The sequence below is a fragment of the Dromaius novaehollandiae genome, chromosome 13 (assembly GCF_036370855.1).
Source record: "Dromaius novaehollandiae isolate bDroNov1 chromosome 13, bDroNov1.hap1, whole genome shotgun sequence".
NCBI classification, from domain to species: domain Eukaryota; kingdom Metazoa; phylum Chordata; class Aves; order Casuariiformes; family Dromaiidae; genus Dromaius; species Dromaius novaehollandiae.
In genome coordinates, this window is record NC_088110.1 from 1832131 (window position 1) to 1848755 (window position 16625).

General features: G+C 41.8%; 1 protein-coding gene across 3 annotated transcripts; it reads left to right on the plus strand.

Moving 5' to 3' along the window:
* Window positions 1–67: 67 nt before the first annotated feature.
* On the plus strand, window positions 68–15444 carry PSME3IP1 (proteasome activator subunit 3 interacting protein 1). 3 transcript variants are annotated; one of them, XM_064519347.1, is made up of 7 exons: window positions 68–187; window positions 3478–3618; window positions 3808–3906; window positions 7321–7447; window positions 11257–11385; window positions 13334–13449; window positions 14655–15444. In XM_064519347.1, the coding sequence occupies exons 2-7, from the start codon at window positions 3489–3491 to the stop codon at window positions 14870–14872; spliced, it is 819 nt and encodes a 272-aa protein (XP_064375417.1). In that variant the 5' UTR covers window positions 68–187; window positions 3478–3488; the 3' UTR covers window positions 14873–15444. The 3 variants fall into 3 exon arrangements, with proteins under 3 accessions (XP_064375417.1, XP_064375419.1, XP_064375418.1); XM_064519349.1 differs by having other exon boundaries at window positions 13385–13449; XM_064519348.1 differs by lacking the exon at window positions 68–187 and having other exon boundaries at window positions 3444–3618.
* The last annotated feature ends 1181 nt before the right edge of the window (window positions 15445–16625 follow it).

A 16625-nucleotide genomic window follows, 5' to 3' on the forward strand; every position in this document is an offset into this window, starting at 1 on the left:
GAACGGCTAGGATTGGTTAGTGGGGGGAGGGGCTGCCTTGGAAGAGCTCTCTCGATTGGCTATCTCGGGCGGAAGGGGCGGGGAGGCCGGCGGCCGCGAGCGAACCGGGGTGGCCCTGCGGGAGGGGATCAATGGCGGCGCTCTAGGTTGGGCTGTGCGTCTCGCTGTAACGGGCCACCGGGCCGCGGTACGTGCTGGCGGCACCGCCCGCGGCCGCAGCCCCGGGCCGGGGCCGGCGCTGGGGCTTCGAGAGCGCGGGGGGCGGGAGGAGCCGGGCCGGACGCGCGCGGGGGCCGGAGAGGGCCGGGGCCCTGCGAGCGGGGGCCGGGGCCGGGCCGCCCCTGAGGCTCGCTCCCGGGGCGGTTCAGCCGCGGGGAAGCGGGGAACGGAGGCAGTGGGGCGAGGCTCGGCGGCGCGGGCCGGGAGCAGGCCTTGCTCGCCCCGGCCCTCCCCTGGAAAGCCGCCTGCACGTTTGTGGGCGGCCCTGGAAAGCGGGGCCAGGCTCCCGGTGACGGTCCCCGGCTGCTGCTCCCTTCGTGTCGGGCTCGGGGTTGCTCCCCGGGGGCCGCCGGCGCTCTGTTTGGCGCCCTGTGGAGACACCGGGGACGCTGCTAGGAGTTTGTTACAACAGTGCGTTGATTTACCCGTTAACGGTGGTGGTCTCAACGTGTACGCACGTCCCAGGGATACCGCCTCTGCGGTAGACATGTTCTAGCCTGAGTAATGGGGAGAGCTGTGAATTTTTATTTTTAAATAGTGGGCTCATTACCATCTAATAGCACAAAAAAGCCCGATTTACTGCTTGGACTTGTATCCTTGTGCAGTTACAATGATGGCGTCTGGTTTCCCCATTAAAACATAGTCACTGGACAAGAAGGTTAATAAGAGGGCAACTTCCAAGCGCGTTAAGTATTTCTTCTGTTTTGGAAGACTTTGTGGGTATATGCGTGTGTGAGATGGGGGAAGGAAAAGAATACAGCAGGATTAGCAGATGTTTAAGTGTGCATATACTTACATACTTTGCTGTATGGCTTTTTTTCCCCATCTCTGTGCCCTGGGATGTGCCTGTCAATAGAGCTGTCATTTGAGAAAAGACATTTCATTAGATGCTACTCTCCAGGATTATAGTGAAATTACAGCTAAGTGAACTGGCTGAACCAGAAGGCAGATGGTTTGCTTTTGAAAGCTTTAGTCCTAAGATGGTACTGTGCCCTTGCTGATTCTGTCTCTTCATTTATTTTTTACGATTTTTTTGTCACCATACTAGACATTTCTTGTCTAAAGGACAGGTTGAAGTGACACAAGTGGGGAACAAAATTTTCTTGCTTATGCAGCACTTGAGTAGGAAAGCTGGTCTTGTGGTTAGGACCTGTATTTGGGAGAGAGGTTCAATTTTCAGTTTCTCTGCAGGTTTTCCCCTCAAACCACCTTTGGAAATGACATTCCAAAGAGCACAAGTGCTCTGCTTCCTGGAAATTGGACTCATCTTAGGGTGGTGGGTTTGTTGTTTTGTTTTGTTTTGCTTTGAAAAAGAAAAGGAAAATCACCAGCCTTTGACCTCTCCTTCCTTTCTCCACATTTAAGAAGAGAATCTCTTTCTTTTTTTCTTTGTCTTGTTTTGTTAGTTCCCATCTTACAAATGCCTCATGTCTTAGCAAATATTTGTACTATGCTTAACCTGGATCTCTGCTGAGACCTCTATTTGTCACTTGCGGTACAAACAATAGTCCCCAAAACTGTCGGTTTCTATAGGAGTTTCAGGACTCTGCTTCTTGTAGGAATGGTTCTTTGTGGTACCAAGGAAGTATGGTAAACTGGTTTCTTCCATTATTTTGAGTTACTGTCTCCTTCTCAAGAAGAATATAGATACTCGATTTTGTTCCAGTGTGGAAAGACAAGCAGAGCTAGATCCTAAATGAGTAATACTTAGCAGTGCGTGGCAGTTATCTGTAGTCCTTGAGGTACCTGCTGAAGTTATAGCAAGGAAATATGAAGAAACCAGAAGAGTGTGGTGTTAGTATGGCTGTAAGTGAATAGCTTTTGATCCTGTGTTTATATTGTACTTGAGTATACAGGCTTGATGTAGGAACAAAAAAATCAGCATTAATGCCTCTCATGGCCCATGAAGTGGGCAGAATAACTTGGAGGAGCCACTTAAGACTTGCACAAGCAGTCTTTCTTTGTTTCATTCTGGGGTTGTAGGTGTCAAGACTATGAATTTCCTCCTTAGGATGTCTCTGTGGAGGATCTCCACCCTGGGCCTAACACTGACATGGGATATCTGCCCAAGCATTACAGTCTCTTGAAATAGAGGGCAGGTTTGTTAAGTGTCAAGGAGCTGTACTTGCTTGGTTTAGTAATGCTGCTCCAATCTTCTAATCCCAGCCCCATTGCAGCCAGAGGGAATTCCCTCTTCCGCTCACCTTTTGGGTTCTCTATAACCCTGCCAAAGAACTTTTTTTTTTTTTTAATCTAGTCTCTGTTAATTGCTACACGCTCCCCCCCTCAAACACCCTGGTTCTGAAGTTTCTTCATGCTGCCTGCACACTTAGAGAGCTATTAGGGTGGGTAGGAGAGGCAATTTCTGACCCTGCTTTCTCTGGGAGTGGTGATTACAATAATGTCCTCCTGGGGACAATAGGTTTGGGCTGGGGCGTGCCAAATTGCTCTTTGAGGATGTTGCACACATGGTCGTCTTGACACACAGCAATGCAAAACGCTTTGGAAGACTGGAGAGCTTAGCTGCTAAATTCTGAAATCACAGAAAAGAGGCACGCTTCTTCAAGTTTTCACAGGATGGGCAAAAAACTCATGTGAAATAAAGGCTGAGTTTCATGTCCTTTCTTGAGAGAAGAGAGGTATAGGAAGTGAAAGAGAAGTATGTGAGAGGCTCTTCTTTTTTTTTTTTCCTTCCCCCCCCCCCCTTTTTTTTCATTTGCCAAGGTAAATCCAAGATAAGGTGAGGAACATTGCATTGAAATTTCACTTTTAGAAAAGCATCCTGAGGCAGACAACTAACAGGGAAGACATAACTGTGAGAAATAGTAAAGAAGGAGTAATAGGTGATGCTATTAGTCTTACCAGTTTTGTAGCAATTAGGTATCTTGAGGAGTGCTTACTGGTCTTTAGACAACTGAAGTTATTATTCATCCCCTACAGTTATGGGTAATTTTACTGGTTTAAAATCTGTGTCTTTAGACTGTAGTGTAAGAATATAACATCTACTTTATATCTTGATATACTAATTCATCTCCCTATCTCTGAAAACATCCCACAAGAGATGTGAATTGGGTAACATTTTTTAACAATTTGTATCAAGTTTTATTCTGTATTTTGAGTTTCTAGGTTTCACTGCTTTCTCTCTAAAAGAATCTTGTAAGTGCAGCAGGTCTGCTTTTCAGGATGGGTAGCAGTATGCCTCATGCGCTGACGAATGAAGTCAGGCCTCTGGTGTCTTTCCTATTGTGTTTTTGACAGCCTGTTCCACAATGGATGGAGGAGATGGTACTGCTGACCTCGTGATTAACAAGAGGTTTGTGTCTGAAGCGGAGCTAGAGGAACGGCGAAAGAGAAGGCAAGAGGAATGGGAAAAGGTCCGAAAACCTGAAGATCCAGAAGGTATGGGGTATATTTTAATGATTTTAGGAAAGACATCCAAGAATATTCTACTTCCGCTTTCCATGAAGGTGAAAGGGTAATAGCCTGTATTTTACAAGTTCAAAAGGTTAAGTGAAGAACTTAAGAGCTGTTGCTGATTTAGTGTGTCTAATGTATGGTCTCATTTCTTGATTTCATCCTTTCTTTCAGAATGCCCAGAAGAGGCATATGACCCACGTTCGTTGTACGAAAGGCTTCAGGAGCAGAGAGAAAAGAAGCAGCAGGAGTTTGAGGAGCAATTTAAGTTCAGTAAGCACCAGCAGTTATTATTTTGAACTGAAAACCAGCAAAAAGACAGATTTTCCTGCAGATAATATATTATTCTGTCTACCAAGACAACACTGCACACATGTGAAACTCAAAAGTTGCTTGCATTTATTAAGCTTCATTCCCGTAAAGTTTGGAATACCAGGCTTGTTTTGCACATTAGACAAACAAAAAAAAATCCTGAAATCAGTTCATGGAAAAGTGGAAATGCAACCTGGTTTCCTGACGCCCGAACTCATGCTGTAACACAAGACCATCTTATGTGAATCACTAAAAAGAAGTACTGTTCCAGCCAGTGTTACATTTCCTACCCATAATTAGTTCAGTCAAACTTCTGTGAATGATTTGAGGTCAAGATTAGCATTCGGAAGAAGTAAATGTAGAGGAGTTGATTCTTCAAAAACTAGATACTTAGCTCTTGTGGAAATGGAATGAAAATCTAATTTCTACTGATGTTTGAATTTCTGGTTTTATAGAAAAAGCCTTTGCATTGTATCACCTGTATATGTGCTGCTGAGTGCAAAGATGATAATGAGAACTAGATAAGTATTAGTCAACCATTTTGGGAGAAAGGGAACTATTGGCTCTATCTAAAGAGAAGTGAGGATGTGGGACTCCATTTTAAGGTGGATTCTAATTGATTTTGGTTCTTTAGATGAAAGCCTTATCCTCAAACTGTTGCTTTCGTTAAGCTCCAGTTTGCATAACTGGATTTTGTCTAGAGTTTTCTTATTGTTGCCACGTAACAAAACTATTTGTTTCCATTAATTATGGCATAGTGTTTGAGTTCTGTTAAATACACTTCCTGATCCTGCAGATACTACCAAGCACAATGCTAATCATCATAATGGCCTTACTGATTTTCGTAGTAGATACTTGCCTGCAGCCATATTGCTTTGGGAGAAGATCAGTGTTGGGAGGACTGTGGACCACCAGTTTACCTAATCAGAGTTGAGCCAAATTTGGCCTTTTGTGACAAGTTTTGTCCCTTCACGTGCTTTAATTTCCCTTAAAAATGTTGACAAGTATTTCAACTATCCACAGCAATTTTGGAGGGGTAGGAAATGAGTTCTGTTTTTCTGCATCGTCATTCAGACCAGTCAGAATTAATGATGGGACTTGGGAGAGGAAAAGCATTAATGTTAAAAAATTATATCTGCATAAACACACAATATTAGTTAGTCTAAATCTCTTGTGTAGATAAGAGACAATACACAGACTAACGATTCTTCCTTCTGCCAGATTATTCAGCATTGAAAAGATTTGTCTTCCAATGTTTACCTTTTTAAAATAAAACAATTTTACTATTTTATTTCGAATGAAAGATATAACTGGTCTTCTCCAAATTATCACTTTTAAATTTTCTTTCTGAACAATGATGGATAATCAAAATAGGAATAAATGGAAATTGTTTCCTGTCTCTTAACTTGCACTATTATTGTTAGTGGTGAAAAGTACAGAGATGAGCATTAATGCAGGTCTTCAGCTGTCCCTACAGAATTCTTTCTGACCTACGGCTGCTAGAACTGCTTTTGAGATGGAGAGTTTCCATGTTACTTCACTAACTATTTAATCCAGGTCCCCTTTGGTGATGTGACTAACCAATTTGTGTCCCAGTGGCCACCAGGCAACTGACTGCTAGTGGCCTAGAAGTTGAGTACTTCTAATAGCTATCCAAATTAATTGCTTCCGTTGCCCAGTTTTAGATCTGTAGTGTCTTCACTTTGTTTTAGGAAACCTGTAAACCAAGTACTGGAATGAGAAGCATCCATGAGAGGGCGGTTGGAGAAATAAGCCAAATACTGCTTTTAAGGCAACCCTTACAGAATAACGCTGATGAGATACCTGCTATCTGGAGAGCAAATACTTCTTTCTACTAAATACTCCTTTGTTTTAAAGGACTGTTTAGTAGGTAAGCTCTGTAATGCCAGCCATAAGAACCTCTTCAACTGCTTCTCTTAGTTTTCAGATCAGGCAGCCATACAAAGAAATTAATTCATGTCATTTGCATCAAAAGTGTCCAGAGTTTTACTGCTTTTGCTGTGTGTTTGAAGAGGCCCTGAATGGTAGTGAATGGTACAAGTTAGTGTTTGGACACTCAGGGATGAGTTCTGCATTCTTACAGTTGAAAAGACTAGGGTTCAGTGTTTAAAAAGTAACCTTAAAAAATTGCTTTCTAGACCTCTTCCATCAAAAACAGAAGCTAGCTGATTATTGGTGTGAAAGGATTTATTAACTTGTCATTGAAGTGAATAGGACTTGACTATATGAGTGGAGATTAAAAGACGTATGACTGCCTCATGTAAAGGCCTAAAAATCCTGATACGGAATTAAACTCTAATGAAGACTAAAGGTGGTATACAGGCTAAGATTTCTCAGGATGACTGGAAGCAGAAAGATTAGGTCTTTTTAAAACAGCATTTTTGTTACCATTCTAAATATATCAGTTTGACTGAGAGACATTGAAAATTTGCAGAACAGAAATTCAAAGACCTTCATACTGAACTAGTGTGTACTCTCCTTGAAGGAAAATAAAATGTTGACATGTTTAGAGATAATTTATTTTTATTTATTTTTATTTTGAATTTAAGACTTGTTTTGATTAAAAAAAGAACAGATGTTGATCTCTGTTAAATCTCTAGTTTTTTGCTTTAAGAAAATGCACTTCCTAGTTTGAGGCAAGATATATGGGGAAAAGTAACATCTTTTTTCCAATGATTGGTTAATTTAATACTGCATTTTGAGGTGACAGGTTTAACTCACTGTCTAAAACCAAAGCAGCAAATATATCATTGCTTAATATTGTTATTGTTTTGTGTAACCTGTTCCAAATGGCCATTCAGAACCGAAGAAAGGCTGCTTGTGTGAAAACTTGGTCGGTTTTCCCTGATTTTATCGGCAAGTCTAGTAGCATTATATGGCTTCTTTCTACAGATTTTGCCTTGCTTTTCTCCTTAGTAATGCTGCTGTTTTCAAACTGTGTTAGTCTGTTGTAGTTTGTGTGCTTGAATGTTTAGGAGTTCAAGCTTGTTAGCGTCCGGTATTGTTAACCAGCAAGTACTTTTACTTAATTACAGAAGCAAGCAGATAGCTTATCCTTCATGGGGTTTGCTTTGTACCCTTTACTTGGCTGCATAGAGTAACTGCTAGAGTACATGATTTGCTCTGCCAGCCAGGGCTCTACTCCCTACGTTCCCAGTGCCCAGGACAAATTGTCCAACCTCAGCAGCATTAAAAATGTCATCTGCAAGATGTGGATGGTTACTTACATTTTATGAGGCAGTTTGAAATCATTGGATGAAAAGTGCTGTAAGAGAATGGCTAACTAATGCGAGACAAATACCTACTCTCCAAATGGCTTTAGCTTATAAATATGCATTCTTTTCCTTTATTCAGAAAATATGGTAAGAGGCTTAGATGAAGATGAGACACACTTCCTTGATGAGGTTTCTCGGCAGCAAGAGCTAATAGAAAAGCAACGAAGAGAAGAAGAGCTGAAAGAACTGAATGAATACAGAATATCCTTTGCACTGAAATGGCTAGCAGTTGTATATAGGAGGTTAAGAGACTGTACTGTAGTTTTATTTTGTAATTCAGTCTTCCTATAAAACCACTGCACAGAACATGTACAGTAATCGCCTTTAAAATTTTTTTTTTTTTGGTAGTTTTGATCTCCCATTATAGTGTGTGTTTGGTTGTTTTTCCCCATGCCTTCAAAATCTTTCCTTTCCCTCAGTTGCTTTTTTTCTTATTGAGAGCATGAAATATCAAAGCTAAAAAGAGAAAGTGTATGTGAAGGAAACACAGTCCATTACTTCTGATCTTTTGCTTTTATCCTTTTACTGAAAACCAAATATTGAGTTGTTTGCTTTTTAACTGTGTATCAGCTGTTTTTAAGGTACCTGTTTGAAATAGTGTTTGAATTGCTCTCTCCATTATTCTGCTTGAAGTATTAGGTATGTTTTCCCCTGCCGATAGCTGCAGGATGAGAAATTAAGAGTAAGTGAACCAGCCATGCAGATGTAACTTTCTTTCAGAAAGTTAGCACCAGTGCAGGCTTGGCTGCTTTGGATAATACAGTCTTTCAGACTGTGCTAAGGACAAGCCGGTTACAATTTGCTGTTAAATGCCACTGTTCTTGAAGATGTGCTGGAGAGCAATATAGGATGCTTTTTCTCTCTAATCTTTGCCAGGGAGGGGAGGTTGGGAATGATTTCAGGACTTCTGCCTGTGCTAGGCTGAATGTTGTTTAAGGGTCAGGAGAAGTGGTTCACCTTGTTTGTGCAGAAGCTGATGGTTCCTTTGCCTCTTTTTGAATCCTGATGAAAATCATCACTCTACATAATCAATGAACAAAGTGCAAGTTCTCTAGGATGCTTTGGTATAAATGAAAAAGTTTATGGACAGAGGAACAAACAGCTCATATTTATGAAGTGACCAAAAATAGTGAGCAAAAAATGCTGAATAATGCTGGTGCTACAGATATCTGCATTGCCATGTATTAATTATAAATCTTCTCCACTATAGATTATTAACTTGATTGTGTGTTCTGTGAAGAACATCTAAGTTGTCTCGCCAATTTATCTTTATGAAAAAGGCAATACTGTTACGTTTTTTTGCTTGAGAAATAGGCCATAGCTGGCAGATGGGTTTGGAATATTGCCTTGGTCTGTTGGATCTAATGATGGGGCGTTCGTGGGATATATTTAGGTTCTGTGATATTTGCTTGTGGGTCTGGCAGATGCAGGGATGTGCACTATAAGACTGTGCTGTAGAAGCAGCTGACAGCTCTAGTTAGGTCACATACGTCCAGGGGTTAACCGTACCAGCCCAGAAGCAATGTTCCGTTTTCTTGGATTAGCCACATTATACTCTGATCCCTGAATTTACTGAACAGAGCCTCTTCCAGGCTTAGCCCTTCTAACCTCAGTCTTTGCAGCCTTAACAGTATCTTCTGATTTTGTATCCAAAGTCTTGCTGTAAATTAAACTGTAGAACTCATTGCTAATAGCAAGTATAGAGGGGGATGCTTTTGTTTGAGGTCACCTCCTCTTGCAAAAAGCTGAGAAGTTTTGCCCATTCTTTTTCCTCATTCCCTCTCTTTTAAATACAATACTGCGGGCGACCTCAGAGCAACGTGCAAAGTGGCTCATCTGCCAACTTTTGGTAGTATTCTTTCAAAATGCAAAATATGTTTTTTACAGCATTAAGCATAAGCAGATTGTTACTAAAGGTTTATTGCTGTAGCGATTTGTAGTGACAAAATGCACTAGCTTCTGTGTAAATCTTCTGCATCTAGTGGTGCTGCACAAGAGCTCTTCCAAACTAAAAAGAGGAATGTCAGTTCAGTGGGTCTGATTATTTGGTCATTTGCATGGATGTATAGAAATTTTATTTCATACCGCATGATTGTTCTTTTTCCCTTTGCTCCTTAGTGTACCCTTCATCATTGTCTGATTGTGTTTAGAGATTTTACAATTTTTTTTTTAAGCCAGTTCCAGGAAGTCTTAGAGAACAACTTCTTCTTGTCTTAAAATTATGCAAACATAGAAAGAACCCCTCTCCAAGAAAGTTAAGATTTCCTATAGAACGGCTTTTTTAGTGCAGCTGACATTTAAGGTTGAGACATTTATTTTAATATAACATTACTGAGAGAGGACATGCTTTTGCTAGGTATAGAGTTACATTTGCTAGCAATTGCAGTGCATGTAAAAATCTCTGAAGCTGGTAGTCATTCTTGTTAAATGTGCTGCGTCTCTGGTAGTTTAGGAGTATTAAGAGAATAGCATCCTGGACAAAAATGAAAAACCCATAATTTGGTATCTTTTAAAAGAAAAGGCTTTGGTTTCCTCAGCAAGGCTTTTGTAGTGCAATATTAGAAGGTAACAGGGCAGTGAATATTAAATGTGGAAGAGACAAATACTGCAGTGTGTAGAAACGTGTTGCAGCAGGAAGCTATTTTGACATAAAGTGAGCTTTCAGATTACTTCTACTAGCCACGGGATGGCACTCCTGTGTCATCTTAAACAATTAAACAGCTTGGTTTTGACTGCTGAGACATTTGCTTGAGGAAGGGATAAGTTTGGATTACTGATACTTCCTTAGGAAAATCAAATAAGGAGTAACATCTGAATGCTCACAGTTTTGAAGTGATTGGAGACTTTGAGCATGTCATTTGAAAGCAAGGTGTAAGGGCTTTTTATTAGCAAGTGCTCAGTGGATAAGAAAAACAAACCTCTGCCACTTTAAATATATGGTCCATCAACATGAAATTCTCTGTCTAATATTTACATGTACCAATTGGCATACCTGGGAAACTCAGGGCTTGGTTGTGTCATCTGATCAGTGGAACTGTAATCAAAGAAGACACTAATAGAAAACTAGATTGAAGGTTATAAACAAATATCCTTTTAAGTTAGGCTAATTTTCCTTTACTATGTGCAGTTGTAAAGTTTTGCAGAAGCTTTTATGACTCCACTGCTACCTCATTAACAAACATGATCTTTGAGACCTCATTTTATGAGATGCAACTGAACATTAATCATGTTATAGGGGACAGGACTAGATACTGCTATAGGAGGAGATCTGTTCAGTGTGCTTACAGATTGAGTGTGCCTTAATAAGGGACGAAGCTCGTTCTTATCCAGACTGAGAATCTTAAGCTTCTCCACTTCATTAGAGGTTTCACCTGCACTCCACCTTTCTAACACTGTTTTAAGCTACTTATTTTTTCTGTGCATTTATAGTCTTTTGGGTGAATGTTGGACCCCGTACACCCTTAATTGGATTTGCCTCTTTCCTTTTGGATTTAGTGTTCAAACTGGCAATGAACGAGCAGTCTGCTTCAATAATAACATTGTGGCCCTTGCAAAGAAATGAGCTGAAAAAAGTTAGCATGATGAGTACCAATACAGAAAACTGAACTGTTTTGCTTCGGCAGTGGAGGGAAGTACTGGGTTGCCCAGTGAGTTTTGGTCCAGTTCAATCTTTTTGTTTCTATGACCCTTAGTAAAAGGCAGGGGGATGCACATGTTTATGGGTGTTGGATGTGCTGTGTGTTTGCCCTTTCCTACTTCCAAAATGCAGTTCCAATTCTGCGTAAGCTGTTATCTGCTGCCTGGAGGTCTTTAAAGGGAGAGCTGATACCTGAAGCAGCACTTAAGTGAAAAGTGTGAAGGCTCTTCTGACCAAAGGTGCCAGCTAAATGTCATTACAATAAATTTCTTTTTGTAGTATGTGAATGAACAGCAGGGCTAGCTAAATATATCAAAGAGGAAGTATCTGTTCTCTCCATTCCTTCCTTATTGATCCTTAACCCTTAATTCACAGCACTCTCACCAAAGTGGGAGTCAGTACGGACCCAAAGAAGGAAACTGAGAAGAAATTGCCCATGAAGTCAGTGGAAAACAAGAACAAATTCTCTCAGGCAAAGCTGTTGGCAGGAGCTGTGAAACACAGAAGGTTAGTTTCACACCTCTATAAATTCATGAGGAACGGAACCTAGTTAACAGTGTAAAGGAAGGCAGGCCAAAACTGCCTCCAGAGAGTGAGGTGTGAACCTTAGCTCTAAAGAAAAAAGGAGGAAGGTATAAGAAAAGACCAGCCTTGTTTCTATAGGTTCTCACAAACTGTGGGGAAAACATGAGGCAATTCAAATAGATAAGCATGTGTAAAGCAAGTGGGTAGACTTCTTCATTCTAGAACTGCCAAGCTTGTGCAATCTCGCTTTGGGATCCAGAGGCAATGTATTTTACATCTCTATTTGAAAATATCAGTGTCACCTCACTCATGTAATTTGATTCATAGCTGCATAATTCATCAGTTTATTTTATCTGTGTCTAAAATTGATGCTTTGAATTGTTGCTGGGGGCAGCATGCAGAAGAGGTAGGTTATGAGAAAAGAACTTTGTGTACTGATCTGAACCTGAGGGCAGCAGGCAAACTTTCCTTGTTTCTTGCTGATTTGCATTGATGCAACATCATCACCCTTTCTATCCCAGAGAGGTGGTAGTTGGGTTCATGATCTGTTTGCTATTTGGCCTTGGCCTGCAAACATGGCTGCTGATGTGCTACAGGTTATGGAGAAATTAGGTATCTGAGGTCAGATTTGTTTCCCATAGACTAGTCATCTAATAATTCAGATGATCACTGACATCTAGAAATTAAGTTGGTGGCTTTGAATCTATCACAGGCAGAGAGAGATGCTGTTTAGTTCCCAGTACAGCAATACCTGTTTGCCTGTCTGTGGAATCTGAAGTATGCTCTTCCAGTACCTAATGTATGGGTTTTGGATAGCTGTTTGTTTGTTTTTTCATTTTTTTAGGGGAGAAGAGAAAAACCCTTGACTGATAACATGCAGCCAACAATGTTTTCTTTTCTCTTTAACTATTAGTACTTAAGCCAGTAGGATGCAGAGAATGAGCTGGCATGTGCTTCATGGCACATCTGAAGTCTGCAGATGGCATCTCTTCGAAGAGAGCATTTTAAAACTGACATGCCAATGCCATCACAGACTTTCTTTGCAGTCTTCTATTTCTGCTGTGCTATCATCTATTGCAAAGTGGCCAAGGTCAAGTGTGGCATGAGTTCAACATCTGCTCTCTGGCTTTTGTAGCTTGCCCGTAACTGGCTTCTACTCCCTGCACAGAATAACCTTTCATCTGCATTGCATGTTTTGACCGGGACAGAAAAGAATTAATACATACACATGCTGGTATTTCATCACTGGAGTTCATCACAGCTGAGTTTAGGAAGCATGTGTTAATGTGGATGGCCTAGGATTGGGAACATGCAAGAGGGGAAAAAGAGACACTGACAAGGAAGAGCTAGAGAAGCTCTGATGAGTTGGAAGTCTGAGTAACGCACCGTTTCCCTAATGCTGCTTTGGACCCAAATAGGATCCCTTTCTCTGTTAGGTCAGACACTGCAGCTGCGTGTGAAATTCTGCAAAACTTACTAGGCTTCTTAGTGGGTACAGGATTTCTAGAAGTCTTCAAACAGGCTCTCTAGGTGCTTGAGGGAGGGTAAGAAAACCCTGCAAGGGGAGAAACACTGGCGTTGCACCAACAAGTGGGATAATCATCCACTTGCTACTATTCAAGCGTGTGGTCGTGTGGAATGGCCGAAGCTCGTGTAGTCACCCCGTGGGATTACTTTCAGCTGGATAGACAGTCCTGGAGTTAGCTCTGTATTACTGTGCAAGAGATCTGGCTTGGATTCCCAGAGGCATGTTTCTGTTTCCCAGGTTAATAGGGGATACCAGTAGTGTAGGTCTTGAGTCTTTCTAGGATTCTGACATGTTCCCTGAGGGGCCCCAGTTAACACTGGTTAGAAATGGCGATGGTCTTCAGGGGACCCTGCTGGAATTCTCTGTAGCATTTGAGGCAAAAATGTGACATTAACTTCACAGTAATCAAGTGGCTGCTTCTGAGGAGCAAGACAATTCCTTATTTGTTCACAGTTCGGATGGTGGTAACAGCGTGAAGAGGTTGAAACTAGACACTGACCATGATGAGAAGAACCAAGGTATGTCCTGATTTCTGCATTTGGGAAGCTGACTGCCTCTCACCTGAACTGCTAACTTAATTACCAGTGTTAAATCTGATAGACGGTTTGCTTTCCCCCTCCTCCATTATGCAAGGCAGCACAGACCATGGATGGCATATTATCATCTCTTAAAGCACTAGAAATGGTAACTATAGGCACTGACAGATGTTGCAGCCATCATAGAAAATAGGGCTGGAAGGAAGCTCTACGGGTCATCAGTCTATCCTCTGCCTAAACTGTTCCTGACAAGTGTTTGTCTAAGCTGCTCTTAAATCTCCACAGAGAGATTGTGCACCCTCCTTAGGCAGTTTATTCCAGTACTCAACTGATTTTACCCTTAAAGTGTTTTACCTGATAACTACTGTAAGTCTCCTTAGCTGCATTTCAAGCCTAATGCTTGTTGTCTGGTCCACAGGAGACAGGGAGAACAGATCATTCCCTTCCTTTTCCCCCTCCTCGGTTGCCCCCTCTCCGCCACACGCGCACATTCCCCAGCAGCATTTGATGTGTTTATACGCATCCACTGTTAACTTTTTGTGCTATGTAGTGACCTTGTCCATCACGAAATCAATTTGTTTCAGGAAATTATGGCCAACTGTAAGGAAAATTAAGTTGCACTTCAGCCTTAGCTGTCGTGGCTGCAATTGACTTGCTGTCAAGATACCCTGACACAAATAGGATGAGCTGCAATTGTGTAATGACAACCCAAGGCACTTCCTGAAACTCCTTCTGTTCGGTTAACTTTCAGAACACTGGAAAAAATTAATTAGCTGTGGAAGATGGGAGACATTGACTAGCAGAGAAATGGAATGAAACTTTTTCCCAACTATGCCGTTACATGGCAAAAATATTCAATTACACAAAGCAGAGCTATTTATTCTTATTTAGTGGGCTTGGTATTTGACAAGCATCAAACTGACAACTTTGGAATAAAAATCTGTAATGCCAGCACAGAGCTGGACTTGAACTAGTGATCAGAAAAAATCCCTTGAGGTAGCAAGTCCTTCCTGTCAGAACAGCTTTAGTGTAGCATAAAGCTGCCTTATGCTTTAATTAAATCCTGCATTCATCCACCACTGATGTGGCTATAGCAGGTGAATGACACACAGCTGTTCCTGTGCTGTTAGGCTGATTAAAAGCCCTTTTCTGCACTCTTGTTTTTGACTAAGGTAACTTTCTTTCAGAAAAACCATCCGGTGTTCCCTTGGGGAGCAGCTCAGTGGGAGGCTCCACAGTCCACTGTCCCTCAGCAGCAGTGTGCATCGGGATCCTGCCTGGCCTGGGCGCCTACTCGGGAAGCAGTGATTCGGAGTCCAGCTCGGATAGCGAAGGCACTATTAACTCCACTGGAAAGATCGTCTCCTCTGTCTTTCGTAGCAACAGTTTCTTTGATGGTCCATAACAAAATCCCTCCATGTGTAATGTAGTGCAGAGTATCTTCCAAAGCTCTGGTGGATGCTTGATGCATCCTTCTGCCCCAAATATAATCTTCCTAGCTAACCTTTCAACTTTAAACCTTGGTACCCTCAGATTCTTCTAAAACAACCCATTGAATCCTCTTTTTCTTTTTTTCTTTTCTGTTTTTTTTTTCCTTCTCTCTCTCCCAGCTTTTCATTTCTGGGGTGCATACTGAGCCTGAGAGAAAGGTTGCCACCCTAAACCAGAGGGCACACCTACTAGTGTAATCAAGGTCTGGGGATAGGGAGGAGAAGGCCTTATCTTTTAAATTTCTTAAGGAAAGCAAACATTCTCCTGGTGATCTAAGAAGTTTGTACAAGACTAACAGGCAAAAAATATTCACTTGAAGCACTGAAGTCTTGTAGAAACAGCCATGTGTTCTGTTTTAAAATGTCATTTTTATTCTGTATTTGAGAAATGGGGGCAGAATAAAAATCAAGCAGATGGTGAAGTGTAGATTGCCATGACACTGTAAAGAAGTTTTAGTGTTACATGATTAAAGACATTCTGAATGCATTTCTCTCCTGGCTTGTGCCATTCATAATTGTTCCCATTCCATTTAGCAATTTCTGCTGTCCCCAACCAGCCCCTTGCCCAGACGGCCACCCAAGAGAAGTGGAAGCCAGCTTCCTACAAATGCAGAGACAGTGATGCAAAACTCGTGTTCTGAAGGAGTTCAGAGAAACTGTAGCTGACTGCTCTACTAAAAAACCTATTGTTCCTGTACCAGCACTTGAAAAGTCATTCAGCTTTTCTGCGGTAGCTTCCTGAAGAACATGAATACAGAGCAGGTGGGATATCTTAAGTTCAGTCAAACCTTTTTGTGTGTGCACACTCCGAAGAACTCTATCATCCTTTGCAGTAGAAGGGTGGGCAGTTACTGAAGCTTTTTTAGGACTTAAGTACTCCCATTTAAGGCTCCTTATGAGTGGTGTGGACGAGGGATCCAGTCATGAGCAATAAGCAGGCTGTGAAAGCCCAGGACCCCCTCTTTTCATTTCTACACACAAACGGTGCTGACGGTGGGTTGGAACAGCTAGACTTGACTGCTCAAGGGTGGGAATTTCTGTATGACAGTCTCCCACATGGCAGTCCTGTTCTACTTACCAGACTCAGAAGTGTCTGAGCTTCTGAGAAAACAGGTGGGAGGGGAAAAGCTGATGTGTACATACTGAAGTGCAGTTATCTGAATGTGGCACTGAGCAACTGGGAAGGCAGCAGCTGGAATAGAAATGGTGAGAGCTAAAGGCCTGTAGTAGGATTCCTGCCTTATCTCAAGGGTTGAACTTTCCCAGAGCAAACAAGGAAAGTTGTTATGCTGAAACTATCCTTAAGTGTACAGCAGAATGCAGTGCTCTCCCCAAGCCTCTCCAGCAGGAATACAAGCCTCAAGGGGCAGAGTTTTTCTTAGGGTGCTGGATACTGAACCTTTTCAGTGTGGCTCAAAATAATGATGGCAGCATTGTCCCGTGGTGTTACGTATTTGTGCCTTTGCTTTCGGCTTACAAAGCCCTGCCCCACAATGGGGGATATCAGTGAATTATTTAGCACTAGATCCCCTGCAAACAGCCTGTGACCCCCTTGTTTTTCTCAGCGGCCTGGCACCTCTTGTGTTTGCTCCAGAGTTGCTCTTGCCTCTTTGCTAGCTTTTGTAATCATGGTGCTTTCAGGTGGAAAATAAGGAGATCTCTTGCTGC

What these genes read in the sequence shown, in the direction of transcription:
- PSME3IP1 (XM_064519347.1), top strand. Translation starts at nt 3,489, where the DNA reads ATGGATGGAGGAGATGGTACTGCTGACCTCGTGATTAACAAGAGGTTT. An exon ending in AAAACCTGAAGATCCAGAAG is followed by an intron (nt 3,619 to 3,807) that starts GTATGGGGTATA and finishes CCTTTCTTTCAG; the next exon opens with AATGCCCAGAAGAGGCATAT. An exon ending in CTGAATGAATACAGAATATC is followed by an intron (nt 7,448 to 11,256) that starts CTTTGCACTGAA and finishes AATTCACAGCAC; the next exon opens with TCTCACCAAAGTGGGAGTCA.